The 15,375-nt window shown below is 40.3% G+C and overlaps 1 protein-coding gene across 8 annotated transcripts in view; it reads left to right on the top strand.

Annotated features, from left to right (window-relative positions):
* Positions 1 to 15,375, top strand: part of TAB1 (TGF-beta activated kinase 1 (MAP3K7) binding protein 1) — a 44,316-nt gene that overhangs the window by 11,318 nt on the left and 17,623 nt on the right. For 5 of the 8 annotated variants that reach the window (XR_015796178.1, XR_015796175.1, XR_015796176.1 and 2 more), the window contains exons 8-10: positions 90 to 234; positions 3,504 to 3,726; positions 4,067 to 4,223. Coding sequence is in view for 5 of the 8 variants with exons in the window: in XM_088141028.1 (XP_087997154.1) it covers positions 90 to 234; positions 3,504 to 3,726; positions 4,067 to 4,223 (525 nt within the window). In the remaining 3 variants the exon portion in view is untranslated. Of the gene's footprint in view, positions 1 to 89; positions 235 to 3,503; positions 3,727 to 4,066; positions 4,224 to 4,797; positions 5,058 to 5,084; positions 5,723 to 15,375 lie in introns of those variants that run through there. The other 3 variants (XM_007419996.3, XM_088141026.1, XM_025174458.2) reach the window with 2 other exon arrangements.

Genomic DNA, 15,375 nt, shown 5'->3' with positions numbered 1-15,375 from the left:
TTACTTTTATTTCCTTATTCAATTTTATTGTATTGACAAGGTTTTTTTTCATTTCATTATACAGTACTAACTCAGATTTCTTTTTGAAGTGCTGCAAAATCTAAGCCAATCATAGCAGAGCCTGAAATTCATGGCGGGCATCCATTAGATGGCGTCACAGGCTTTCTTGTGCTTATGTCAGAAGGACTCTACAAAGCTCTAGAAGCTGCTCATGGACCTGGACAAGCCAATCAGGTAGTGGCTCCAGAGCAATTCAAAACTTTTGTTACCCCACATTATTGTCTTCAGATCTACACTGAAGGGTTTCAGTTCTGAGTACTTACAATCTTCTGTGGATAACTCTATGAGGCATTCTTGTAAATGTATGTGCAATAGCTCATTGGCTGGCGAATTGAACTCTCTCTCTGAGATGTGCGCTGTGCACAGAGCAAAATCTGGTGTTCTATTAATCTTATATTTAGAACATAGGAAAAAAAATTCATTTTGTCAGTGCAGTCACCATTGGTTTATCAGGACAAGATAAGCTTCCTAATCCAAAGGTCACATAACAGCTCCTATCAACTTCCTTTGATGTCCTGTAAAGAAGGCTTAGTTGCCTAAGTTGCTAATTCCAGAACCTTTTACCCACTGTGGAACTTAAGAAGTAGTGATTGCATCTGGATCAGATAATAGCTTAATTTGATTAAATTGCTTGGAAGCATTCTGAGAAAAATTAAATTCATTTTTCGATCCTGCAAAGCTTTTAAAAATGCTTCTTCAGAACTGATTCAAAGCAGTAATGTGGTGAGAGGCCCTGTTTACCCAGAAAATAGATTTAGATGCTATTTTTAAACTGAGGTTATTTCACAATATAGGCTTTTCACTGATTAACAGATCAAAATTATATCTGTGGCCCATTATTTTCCATATACGTCCTGCAGCATTAAACCAAGAATTGAAACAAAACTTTGCACAAATAGTACTTGTCAGGATTTCAGTGGAGTCATATAGTCAAATTGAGCCCAGAGAGAAGGTCCTTATTCCAAACAGTAACCAAAATTAAGATGAATACCCAATGATAAACCTGAAAATGTGAAGTTAAAGGTTCCTGTCTCATCAAATAATTGTAAATTACACAATGAACATCTCACTGAATGTCCTTGCCAGATAAAAGTATTTGGTATCCTGTACGTTCAGCTACTATAATTGAATAAATATGGAAAGGCCTTTCAAAATATAAATTAATCCCAACTATTTGTATTGCAAATACTCAGAGAAACTCTAGACCACCTCAAAAACTCAAAAATTCTAGACCACATCAAAAGAAGAGTTATGTTACAACTTACCAATTGAGAAACATTCCAGTATTAAACCAAGATAAAACAAAGTAGTCACAAGATAACACGAAATCCCAGTCCATATACTTTTCTAGGTTTCTATTGTAACCTCATAACATTAAGTCTGATATATTCCAGTTTATTGAATTACTGGTCAGGATTCTAAACTTAAGTAAGATTAGGAGTAAAGATCCTCTAGATCTAAAGATCTGTCTCTAAAACACACCAGCCTATAATAAAATACTACACTCTGACACCACCCCGCCATTACCACCCACTTAGGAATCACTATGATATTTGCCTCATTATACTATAAGGTAGGGGCCCAGGAAGTGTGCCTTCTCTGTCATAGTACCTGCCCTCTGGAGCAGCCCCCCCCCCCACCTTAGAGAGTTAAACTGTCCATAGCATTACTCATAAATGAGCCTTGAAACCCCTGACTCTTCCCCCCATGTCTTGGGTTAGGGCATTTGTCGAGCCCCTTTAAGTTGGATACAATAAATATTTGTTCTAACTTTCCAATGGAAAGCCATCAGGACCAGGAATCTTCCCCAATTACATAATTGTAGTCATAATTTCTTGAAGTGAAAGATGTAAAGGAGAAATGGACTGATCTTGTGATAAATGTGATAATTCATCTTCTGTTTTAAAAAAAAAAAATATTTTGATGAAGGGTGATGACTGTACAGTTTGGAATAACTTTTTAAAAATAGGTTGTAATATATTATTTTACTTAATTTCTTTAAAAAGCCAGTAACATCAGATGTATTTTCCTTTTCCAATATTACACTACCTTGTGCAGTTTAATAATAATTCTATTTTAGAAGCATAAACCTCACTGAGTTTATATTTAGTAGAAATCAATTATCTGTATTGGTCTGGGGATAGGTGGGGCACATAGGACAGTAATGATTCTTTAATTTTTTTCCTCTAAAAATTGTTGCTTCTTTTTTATATGAAGCGCATGAAATAACACAACCTTGAATAAATGTTTCTAAAAATAATGATGTAACTGAGCTCCTGTTAAATAATTAGTAGAGTGTTTTTAGGAATACAAAACTATGTCCCTGGGAAAAGCATCAGATTATTTCCTTCTCTCCCAGTAGTTCCACACAGAAAGACACAGGGAGTAATTTTTAACCACTTAGATAAGACCTTGACATTCAGGTCTGTCCCAAAGACTTATAGGAGTTTCCTTCCTTCCATTTCCAGCACTTGGGAAGGAACAGTCCAAGAATAATCTCTCTTTCGTTTGTTTGTGTATGTATGTATAATATTGCTTGAAAGGACTGCATTAGGACTAGAGAAAAGACAATATCTAAGTTTATTGCTGATTGGAAACCCTTTATGGATTTTTTTGCATAAAACAGGAAAAAAACCCTTATGATCTGTGGTTTTGATGATTTGATAGGATAGATTATAGAAAGAAGAGAGCCATGATGTAACTTTAGAGAAAGAGGTAAATTTACAATTATACTTATAAGTGCTGTAAAGAAGATCAGAAGCCACTTTTTTCTAACCCTATCTTTTTTCTTTTCTATTTTTCTTCTACCTTTTTTCTTTTTTTTTCTTTTTGCACTTTAGCTCTTTTCTTTTTCTTTTTTCTTTCTTATTCTATTTTAGTTTGTATTAATTTTTACTCTTGTTTTTAAAACTTTCAATAAAATTATATTTTTTTTAAAAAGAAAGGGCTATATTGGAAGAGAAAACTTATGTAGCAACCTACAAGTAAATCATGTCTCCGCTAACATAAGGCTCTGTGTATGTATGCATGTGCATACGTAAAGAATGTGTAGCCCTTTCAAGTAATCTGACAAAAAGTTTATTAGGTTTTATATTATTATGCCTTTCCACTTCAGATGGATTACTCAGGTGTCCTTCAGATGTTTGTCTAGATCTTTGGGAACTGTTTCGCCATGAGCAGCTTTAATGATGCATCATTAATTATAATGATGCCCAGCCATAGGGGCTAGGTCTAAATCTCAGGTTTCTGACCACGTGATACTTGTTCTGGTAGGGTGCCTGTTTCGGAGCAGCACCCACCCACAGTTGTTTAAACATTACCCCAGCTGCATTGCAGCTGCTCACAAATAAGTAACTCCTAAGTGATGGGAAGAACAGCCTCTGGGCTTTTAAATAATCACGTTGGTGCCAAAATATCTTTTTGTAAACTTCCTCCTTTCCCAGGAAATTGCAGCCATGATAGCCACTGAGTTTGCCAAACAAACTTCATTGGATTCCGTGGCTCAAGCAGTTGTGGATCGAGTTAAGCGTATTCACTGTGATACTTATGCCAGTGGTGGTGAACGGTCCAAATTCTGCTCTCGGCATGAAGACATGACAGTCCTAGTAAGAAATTTTGGGTACCCTTTAGGGGAGATGAGCCAGCCCACGCTGACTCCAACACAAGGTATGGGAGAGTTAAATGTTTCTATTTTCATTGTTTGTGAAAGACAGCAACAGATTGGACTTGCTTTCCCCCTCCAGTGGGTTGTGTGAAAGAGAAGCACATAAAGAAAGTGAATGAGAAGCACATAGTTTCTTGTGAAATTTTGATTTGGTTTAGGATAGTATGAAGTAGCCATAAGGCTATTTTTGACTAAGCAGTGTAAGCCACTCATCATTGAATTAGAGGGCCATAATGTTAATATCCAGGGGGAAAAAAGCCTATCAATTTTAGAATAACAAAGCTATTGGCATTTCCCAATCCCTTTACCCATTCTTTTCATGATGTGTTTTTGTATCTCCAGGTGGCCGTGTTTATCCTGTGTCAGTGCCATACTCTAGTACTCAGAGCACAAGCAAGACCAGTGTAACTTTATCACTTGTCATGCCTTCCCAAGGTCAGATGGTCAATGGTGCCCACAGTAGTTCTACACTGGATGAAGCCACACCCACCCTTACCAAGTAAGTGTCCCCTGCCCAGATTATGTACAGTTTTGCTCTCTGTTACCCTGTATTCCTCTTACCTGTGGAATACTGGATGCATAGTTTCATTTTTTTTCTAGCTGCTGCTTAATGCAATTTTCCAAGCCCTGTGTTATTCAACATTTTCATTAATGACCTTGAAGAAAGGGTTGAGGGGATAATTACCTAATTTACCAGTGACACAAAACTAGAAGTGGCTAACATTTAAAAAGAGAAGATTCCAAAAGACCTAGACGAGCTTCAACAATTGGCCAAAACAAGATGAAGTTTAACAGGGAGAAATTACTCCTGCATCGGAGGGGAGGGGGGATGAAAGACACAGGCATAGGGTTAGGGGGAACCTGGCTTGAAATAGTACATGTGAAAAGAGCCTGAGTGTTTATCAGCTGCAAAAACTGAAAAAAGCAACCCTGTATCACCAAGGACAGTGATAAAGTTAAACCTTAAAAACCTTTCAGGCTCTAAACCTGCTCTTCTAGGGTCTCCAAACAAGTTTAATATTGTGTTTATAAATTAGGAGTGCCAAAATACAGCCTGATAATCTCTCTTGTAGCCTACCTGGAGCCTCTCCCACTTTTAAGAAGCAAAATAGATACCTGAAGCCTTGCAGATGCTTAAAGCACTTGTTTCACCCTGTGAAAGTGCTGAACCCCTTCCAGAATGGGAATTGGCCTCACACACTTTTGGATTGCAGCTCTTTGCATGCCATGCAAAGCCTGGCTCACTCTTGAGCTGACTAATATCGGATACCACTGTAAATTATTCTTGCTGTGCCATTTGTGAAGATTGAAGTGAATGTTTGCTTCTCTTTTTTTTCTCACTCCATGGCTTTGCCTACAGTCAAAGTCCTACCGTGACCCTTCAGTCTACTAACACTCATACCCAGAGTAGCAGCTCAAGCTCCGATGGAGGCCTTTTCCGCTCTCGTCCATCTCATTCTCTCAGGCCAGATGAAGATGGGCGCGTTGAGTCCTATGTGGACTTTGCAGAGTTTTACCGCCTTTGGAATATGGACCACAGTGAACAGGGGACACTCACTGTGTAATAAGGCATGGAGACCAACCCCTGTGAATTCCCACCAGGCAGTAGGCTGCAATTCATCTCTTGGCTGACAACATTCTTCCACAAAGGATGATCTTTTGGAGACAAGGCTAACTTTGGGACAAATTGCTAATGTGATTATTCTCATCAACATGCCAAGCATATTTACACATACTAAATTCTTTTCTAATGGTTTCTTCCACTGTGAAATCTTGTGGGCATTAGAGGGCATTACAAACCCTTGCTGTATAGCTAATGTTAAGAATAGTCAGCAATCAAGCTTCTCTTATGGATAAGTCCACAAGTATCTGACAAGTGTGTGTGTGTGTGTGTGTGTGTGTATGTATGTATGTGTATGCTGTTGAAGGTGTAAATCTGGGAATACTGTATCATGAAAGGTACCTCTGATTTGCAAAATAAATGATAACTTATAGTTATTACTCTTGCCATTTTTGCAAAACAAATTTTAGACCATGATCAACTGTAAAGCACATGATATCCTCAGCTCCTTCTGCTGTAGAGCTCCTGAGGGAGGAATACCATCTTGGTTTTAATCATTTTAGGGATTCAAAAGCAGAGACACCTTTCAAAAGAATAAACCACAGACACACACATAATCTGAAATACCAATCCACTAGTTTTGCTCAAGTGTACAGGTAGTTCTTACTTAATGACTTTGTTTAACGATGGTTTGAAGTTACGACGGCCTCAGAAAGGGTGCTTTATGGCCTGTAAAGCACTTCTGGCCATTATAAAACGTCACACACCCCTCCTCCCCGCAGTCACGTAGCTGCATTTTGGGCTCTTGGCAGCTGGCTTGCATTTACAACCAGTTGCCAAGCGTCCCATGATCATGTGATCGCCATTTGCAATCGTCTCTGCTGGCTTCCCCATTGGAAGCCAGCAGGGAAGATTGCAAGCGGAAGGGACATGGCAGTGTGCAGGAATGGAGCTCAAATCCTGAAAATTTGAGTTCCGTTCCTCCAGCCCACCAAGGATTTTCCCTGCATTTGCAGAGGGGAGGGGAAACCCTTTGGCAGTGGGAAGGAATGGAGCTCAAATCTTCAGGAAACCAAAGGGGTTTCCTCTCCCCACTTAGTAGTGGGTAGGAAGGTTTGAGCTTCTTGAAGATTTGAGCTCCATTCCTTCCCACTGCTGAGAGGGGAGAGGAAACCCTTTGGTGGGGGGAAGGAATGGAGCTCAAATCCTGAAGATTTGAGCTCCATTCCTCCAGCCCCAGGAAGGATTTCCTTTCTGACCATGGAGAGGGCAAACCCTTCACTGGGCTTTAGGAACATTTGAGAGCGAAAGGGCTGCCTGCTGGGAGGATTTCAGCTCCGCTCTGAGCTGAAATCCTTCAGCAGACAGCTCTTTCACTCCGGCTGCCCAATGGTCCCAGAGATCACTTAATGACTGCAACCAGGAATGCCTGGATTGTGGTCATTGAGCAAAGCAGTTGTGGGTGTCTTGCTTAACAACTGCTTTGCTCAACGACCGATATTCTGGTCCCAGTTGTCATTAGGCGAGGACTACCTATAATGCAAGTATCAAACAAATGAAACAACTGCCATTTCAATTTGTGATTCGTTATAAAAAATATCCCTTTGGGGGAGTATGGTTTTGCCTATTGTGCTAATCTAATTATGAGCAAACAACATGATGATGTGAAGATACATATGAACTTGGCCACTGACTCATCAACAGCTGGCCTAGGAGTAATTTAGAGTTCAGGTGATGGTTGAGAAAAGACTAACCTTTTACCTTGGTACCAAGGGTGATGCATTTGTCATTACAAGTAGTCCTCGGGTTTGACCATCCATTCAGCAATCATTCAAAGTTACAATGACGCTGAATGAATGGTATTTGCAACGGATCCTCATAGTTCTGGCTGTTGCAGCATCCCCATGATCACATGTTCACAATTTCCAACTTTCCCTACCAGCTTTCCACAAGCAAAGTCAATGGGGAAGCTGGCAGGAAGTCAGAAATGCTCACGTGAGGTCCTCGCTTACTGACAGCAACTGGGACTGCTGGAATTACCATTGCTAAGCAATGTGGTCATGTGACATCACGCTTTATAACCACATCGCCTAGTGACAGCAATTCCTGTCCCAATTGCTGACATAAGCCGAGGACTACCTGTAAATGATTTCTTTGCATCTAAGTTTGGAGCAGTCTCAGAGCATCAGGAAGAGTGGATCTAGATATCACTGCCTTCCCTGTGCATATCTGGAAGATTCCTCTGCATTCCTCTGAAAATATCTAAAATACACTGTAAGAACATTGCTAATAAGGAACAGTTCTTTCTAAATGATATTGTGATGAAATTAAAGAGGGAATAAAGGATACCTACATTCTTTAGTTTTTAGTAAAACAGAAAAGACTTTGCATTGAGGTATAGAAGGCTAAGGATATTAGTTTTACATAATTTACTTTGCATAATTTAAATTAAATGACTGCCATGACAATATTTCATTTTAGGATTATTGGAATAGTTACTATTAGACCTAAAAGTTTTGATGAACTCTCTTCAAGGGCACCTTAATAGACATGGCAGTAATAGTAATCAATCCTTGCGTTAACAGAGCAAGAATAACTGAGGCCAATCATATGTAATACCTTATGATGACCAAAGGCACATCTTGCTTCAGAGTTATATGGGACCATAGTGAAACCTGGTACCCCTCCCCCCTCGCAGAGTGGAAAGATTGGAGAGAAAGGGATTACAAGAGAGTAAGCAAGCACATAATGGAGAATACACCAGGCTGTTTCCATAGTGCACTAATGGCTCTCAGCCCTGAGTGCACTCAGGGCTGCTGGCACCACCACATTCCTTTTGATGTGTATTCCCCATTGTGTGCCTGCTTACTGTCTTGTAATCCTTTCCAATCTCTCCAATCTGCAATTGGGGAAAAAAGAAAAACAGGTCAGGCACAGGACAACACATACTGACTATAATGGTTATCGCAACACTGTGAAGGTCATAAATACAAGCATTGGTCATAACATTTTTTCAGCACCATCATAACTTTGAATGGTCGCTGAACGAAGCAATCAGTAAACGAGGACTATCTGTACAGTATTTCAGTATACTTCTTCCATCTTTGATCATCTTTGAATCAGTTATTATCTGTCCATTGGTGTCTTTTAGTGTAGCAATTCGAGAGTGGAACCTCTTCTGAGCCCAGAGGTCTTTTGGAAGACTTCCTTGTTTTTCCATTCTGTTTCCATCTCCAAAGTCTTTACAGATATTGTTGTAATACTGCTTCTTGTCTCTTCTAACAGCTCTCTGAAACCCTTTCTGAGACTTTTATCTTTCTTAGCTTTGGCTTCTCTTCTCTTCTTGGCAATTTCCAGAGTTTGTTCTGACATTCAATTTTCTCTGAATGGATACACCTCGCACTTTTGTAAACCCTTGCTTACTCATTTGTATTTTATTCTTTCTCCCTTTTTCATATTTGTTTATATAGGCTTTTTATATTGTATAATCATTAGTAATATGTTGTTATCATTATAGTTCTTTATTTCACCAATCTTTTTTTTTTAAAGCCAACCAAGACATTTTTTTCAAACAACAGATTGGGGGTGGGGGGGGTGGAACTTTGCCTGCCCAAGATGCCACTTCTGTACCATCTGTGCCCATAGAATAAGCATGTCACTTGTGTCCTACTGCTCAAGTTTCTGATGCAGCTAAATTGTGGACTGTTGGTGATGGATTATTTCTGACTGAATAGAAGATAAGTGGCAGTTGCTCCCCAGCAAGGCACTTATGGCTACTGGTATCTGGTGGCCAGGGATGCCAAACCAGCTTGCCAGGCTACGCAGCAAGAGGTCCCTTGCGGCTCTTCCACCAGAGTGCAAGATATATGGATTTGTAGGAAGAGAGCCATGCTAATCTATGGGAGTAAAAATTGGAAGGATTCTAGTAGCACCTTTGCTGATGAACAGATTTTATTAAAAGGCATAAGCTTTCATGATTATCTAACACCAACTGATTTTTTTACTACTAGCTTGGCAGAGTCTCTCAAGACTAGGGATATTTTCTTTGCAGAGCTCAGGAAAGAAATGACTTCAGCCTTACCTAGCCGTGGAACTTCCATATTTTGGAAACTGCATTTGAAATCATTAGAAAATGAATTCACAGTTGTAATGGTATGTGGGAAAGACCTTGGGAGATGATGCGAAGAGGTGCTGCCTAGGGAACGGTCAGATAAGGGAGAGCATAGCCCGCAGCTGGATAGTGGGCAGGGCAAGAGGCTCAGAAGGGACCCTCCCTAGTTTCTTGGTCTGTAAAGGAAGCAGTGGGAGAATTGTACTTTCAGGCTTGCAAGATTCTGTTAATGTAGCTTTACAGTAAAGTAGAATGAGCTTATCTGGTTGTGTTTCCTGTCTGGTCTACCTGGTAAGGCTGACATCAATCTTGCAAGTCTGAAAGTACAATTCTTCCACTGTCGTCTTTACAGCCTGAAAAACTAGGGAGGGTCTCTTCGAAGCCTCTTGTCCTGCCCACTATCCAGCTGCCGACTATGCTGTCTCTTTTCTGACCATTCTCTAGGCAGCATTTCTTTGCCCTGTCTCCCAAGGTCTTGCATACCATTACATAGTTGACTGAACAGCCATTTCCAACACATGATCCTTAATGGATCCATGTCCATATAGAGGGAGATGTACAATGGAATGCCTCAGGGTTCTGCCCTGGGCCCAGTAGTCTTCAATATCTTCATAAATTACTTGGATGAGGGAATAGAAGCGATGTTCATAAAATTTGCAAATGACACAGGTGGAAGGGGGAGGGCATGCTAACACCTCAGAAGACAGACTCAAGATTCAAAAGGATCTTGATAGATTTGAACATTGGGCCCTATCCAACAAAATGGATAGGTACATTCAGTGGTGAGAAATGTACGGTTCTGCACTTAGGCAGGAAAAACCAGATGCACACGTTCAATCTTGTGGGAAGGATCTGGGTGTCTTGGTAGACCACAGATTAAGCATGAGCCAGCAATGTGCAGCTGTTGCCAAAAGAGCCATTGTAGTTTTGGGATGCATTAACAGAGGTATAGTGTCAAGGTCAAGAAGTGATAACCCTGCTTGATGTTGCAGTGATTAGACCACACCTGGAATACTGTATTCAGTTCTGTTTGCCACAATACAAAAAAGACCTTTTGGAACTGGAAAGAGTACAGAGAAGAGCAACAAAGATGATAAGAAGCTTGGAGGCTAAATCCTACCAAGAGCAGTTAAAGGAACTTGGCATCTTCAGCCTAAAGAAGAGAAGGCTGAGGGGAGACATGACAGCCGCCTTCTGATATATGAAGGAATCTCACGTGGGGAGAGGATGTGCACTTATTCTCCATAGTACCAGAGGGTAAGAGAAGACCCAATGGGTGGAAGCTTTACAGCGAGAGATACAAACTTGAAATGAGGAGGAATTTTCCGACTATTGAGAGAGAGCTATTAAGTAATGGAACAGCCAGCTCCCAAAAATGTGGATGCTCCATCAGTGGAAGTTTTCAGGAAAAGACCGGACAACCATTTGTCCGGGATGGTAGGATTCCTGCACTGGCAGGGGGTTGGACTGGAGAACTTCCAAGGTCCCTTCCAACCCAGTAATTCTATGATTCTCTGTAAAGCACCAGCAGACATATGGCATCACTAAGAAAGAATCCAGGAAAAGAGTGTAACAGGAAAGAGTTAAGAGTTTGTTTAATAAAACTTGTTTCCTTCATGTGGCACTGAGGCACAAAAATAGATACATGTGCTTACTCAAAAAGAAGTATTAAAAGTAACTCAGTTGGGTTTTTTTTAATTGAAACCTCCTAGAAAGGTTTGAATAACAAGTTAAAGGGCCAGAAGATGGCATCGTGGTGTTGAGTTTGTTTTATATAATTTGCAGTAGGTTGGGGGTGGCTTTAGCAACACCTGCCTGAAACACTGGTAAGTGGGTGTTCTTGTGTAGGGATCAGAAATACAGAGAGATATAGCACGTGTTCAGGGGTCAGCATCACAGATAATTGAGCTGGATTTAGCATAGCAAGTACGGCTGCATTTCTATTGTGGCATAGAAAAGAAACGTGCTTTCCCTGCCATGCAGATGGTGGTCCTTGTGAATGTCAAACACAAATGCAGTTGGCTACAGTTATTTAAACTCGGGTTGGCTTCAGTGTTATGGCTTGTGGCCTCCAATTGCTTTTGCTGAGTCAATTATTGCTAAGAAACTTCCCTCATGGCTTCTCCTGAATGAGTCGGGGCAGCTATGGGGAATCAAACATGGCTGCCTTCACCAATTCTTTGGATCCTGGTAAGGAAGTTGACAGTGAGAAATGCAATGATGCAAGGATACCTTCAAACAGAAGAATAGCAAAAAACAAAAAGGGGGTTGATTAATCTGTCATCAGGCTGAGCCATCTTAGTGAACTCTGTTCTTCCTCTGGCCAGCGCACCCAAAGCACATTCAAGACCACATGAAACCTGAATTAAATCCCAGGGCTTCCTGATGGGTGTTCTCTATAATTAAAAAGCTAATATTTCCAAGATTATGATTAACTGATGAGTTAATCAAATGCATCTCCATGGTGCCACTTCTGCAGTTGCCAGTTTGAGAGATTAAATGTGGCCATCAGGTCATTCAAAAACTCTGGCAGACAAGAAAACTCAGTGAATGAACGTATGCTGGAGGTTTGACAAGCAGGTACCACCACTAAATTCTTTTTAGCTAGCTGATGTCACTTAAAAATCTAGTGCTAGGCTAACCTCAACAATTCTGAGATCCAGAATACTCTTCATAGACAGATATTGTTGAATTTAGTTGGGTTTTGAATCAATCACTAGATACATGCAATCATGGAAATGCCCATCTCAGTACAGGGGCTTTCTAATAAAAACCTTGAGCCGTTAATATGGGATAATGAAATGAGGAGAATTGCAGTGGTAGGGAAAGAGAAATCTCAGTGTCTTGCAGGTACTGTATACTGTCGCTGGCTAGTTACCACTTGTGGCTAGCTAACCAGTCATCAACAATTACATGCTGTACCATGCTGAACGAAGGGGACCTAGGCTTCAGATGTTCTCTCTCAATGGTGACGATTTAAAGTTTCAATACATTCCACCACTGAATACATACATTCATGGCTGGAAAAAATGAGATCAATTTAACATTATTTTGTTTTTTAAAACAGACTCTTGTCTTTAGCAATAATAACATCACTGATTAATTCAAAAAGAGACATGGGGAACCAAAGCGATTGATTCAAAAAAAGTGACATCTGCCTAATATCAGTGCAAGAGTTGTTCTTAACAGAACAAAACTATATCTATGTATCTATGCTCTCTCCTTTTGGTAGTCCCAACATCTCTGGAAGGCACCAGTTTGGAAAAAGCTATAATATTGTAATTTCGCCTTTCCTTGGTAATGAGCCACAGACTTTTGTGCAAAATTAATTTGATTTGTTGAATTGTGTCTGCTCCACTATCAAGAACTAGCCCTCACCATGGGGAAAATGATATCCATGTGGCTTTTACTGAATTCTGTCAGGTTCTTTTTCACTGTCAAATTTCCTAAAATTGGCATTATATAGGCTCCAGATGTTTTCACGTATGCATGCTTAATTCACAGTGATAAATCACAGGACAACATGAGTTTTGTTGACTACATACATTCCCAGGTAATAGTTCTTTCATACACAAAAGCAAGCATGAAATTCCCCTAGGCTGCAATATAAAACCTATGATTGCATGCTGTTAATGCAGGGAGTATGGATGTACAAAAATAGATGCATGTTGTCAAAGATAGAAAGCACAACAGTGCAGAGACCAGGCAGCCTCTGTGGGAAGGCATACATAAAATGGCAAGCCTTTCCTTCCTATTCTGAAAAACTCTTCTCAGGCAAAAATCTTAATTTGCTAGCATTCCTGTTCCTTTACCTGACCCATGTTAAATTTGCCAAATGTACTCTGAAATCTTTGAGATTCCCCAGATTTTGCAACCAAAACCATTTATTCAGACCACAAGCTCAGCATAATTTCTTTTGAGCACAGATTTGATTTTTTTTTTAATTATTACTCATAGGGACTCATCCAGGCAGGCACCAGGACCTGAGGCATGCTCACACACAGAGAATGTAGACCCTTTTCATACAGAGTACAGTCCAACCCCACACTAGCTGTCCTTTAGATGTGTTACCAAGGTCTTTTTTTTCCACATTTCTTCATTTTGGTTGGTTAGCCTGGTTAGTCAAGAAATAAGGTTGATAGCAAGTCACAGTTTTAAAGATAGGTATAAGAACTGTTAAAACACAGGATAAATATAGGTAGAGGTACATTTACTTTTTTGGCATAATTACCTGCTTGGTAAATATAGGGATTAACATGGCTACAATAACCACAAAAGGGCTACAGGGAAAGATTTGTTCATTTTCACCATGGGAATGATGAAAAATAGCACTTTCTTTAAAAGCTATATAGAAATCTAAATAATGGTACCAAAGAAGGGGGATGAGAGGACTGCAGTAAATGGGGTTTCAGAAGAGATGCATGTTGTAATACTTTTTACTAAATAAAAGAGGTTATCGCATTTCTGAACAGAATTCCAATAAGCATTGTGCAGGTAATAGGGTGGATCCTAACAACAACATGATCCTGTGGAGACCAGTGCATAGGCCCAACGTGCCCTGGGATGGAGTTAAATCCCATTAAAAGATGGCAGTCTGCATAGAAGGGGAGTGAAAGATGCAAGGCACAGCTTCAAGGATCAGGACACCTTGAACTTAAATATAGCCTTCCCTAATCAGGCAATCTCAAAATGTTTTGGACTACAACGTCCACCATCCCCTTGCTGGCTGGAAGTGGGGGACCTCACAGTCCAATTCAAACTGATCAGACAGGAAAGTTGCTTTCAAGAATGTGAGGAGCACACAAGGTGAGCGAGTTAGGACAAACCAACAGAATGGTTTCCTCTGTCAAAATGCTTCAGACAAAGCAAAGGCAGACCCATCACTAATTTCCAAATGGTGAGGGTGAGAGAGAAAAAGAGAGGGGGCAGGAGAAACCCTCTCTCAACCCTGCTCATTGGAATATGGCTCGGAGAGGAAATTACAGATGGACATAAGGATCAGAGATGGAGGACCTAAATGCCTGTAATTGAAACCAGATGCTGCTGAGAGAGGAACAGCAGCACAGCAATAAATGCAATCTCTGAACACCTTGAGGGGATGGTGGTATAAATCAAGAAAAGCCATTGTTTCTGGGCCCCACTTTGGAACAGGAGGCCAAAAGAGTAATGAGCCCAAAGCAAAAAACACAATTATGGGAATAAAAGATATGAAGATGGATTACTAATGAGGCCAGGAGCCCTGTTTAGCTCCTGGGGGAAACGATGCTGCAGATAGCGTCTGTGAGAGCATGTCTCTTGCTGTACTGAGTTCATCTCTAGAGCACCTGCCTGCAGCCAGATCAAGCAAAGGCTTGAAACATAAGCTTCAAGGTATGGATTTGCTGAGGCTGGCAATTAAGAAAGTGAACTCATTGCTAAATGAGAGTTGTGCAGTTTCCCTCGGTACTTTTATATCTTACTCTCCCTGCAAGGGTAGATCAGCAAAAACTGGAGACTTGTTGCACTTGCCGGTTACATCCATCTGACTTCAGAACATTTCACAATTTTTAAAGCTTGTCCCAGATTTGTAAATGATGCATAGTTTAGTGCAAACTTCCTGATTCTGATACCCTTGGAGATCCAGTAGGTTAATTTAGTAAAGGCTCTTAGCCAGAGGAGATCAGATGGACTAAAAAAGAAAAAATGTGTGAGAGGCAAAGGACCATAAAATAGCAAGAGCTTACTCTGCAAAGCTGGACTCCAATACAAACAAGGGGAGAAGCCATGTTTCATCTGAGTGCTCACACACAGCACTCTTGTGTCCAAAATAAATACATAAATAAACAATGGAGGAAAAAAATATATCCCTTGCCTTTCAGAAGGAATTATCTCTTTCTGAAGAGACTTGAGTTCAATAGTTCACTTATTATGGAAGTCCACCATTTAATCTGATTTCTGTTTATGTCATTTGGTTCAGTTGATTTTCATGAGGTGGAGAAT

The sequence above is a fragment of the Python bivittatus genome, unplaced genomic scaffold, assembly GCF_059951505.1.
Source record: "Python bivittatus isolate LINGU-HERP-01145 unplaced genomic scaffold, Pbiv_v1 ctg000330_np1212, whole genome shotgun sequence".
NCBI lineage: Eukaryota > Metazoa > Chordata > Lepidosauria > Squamata > Pythonidae > Python > Python bivittatus.
Note: the sequence above shows the minus strand (reverse complement) of the source record. Positions and strands in the feature narration are given on the sequence as shown.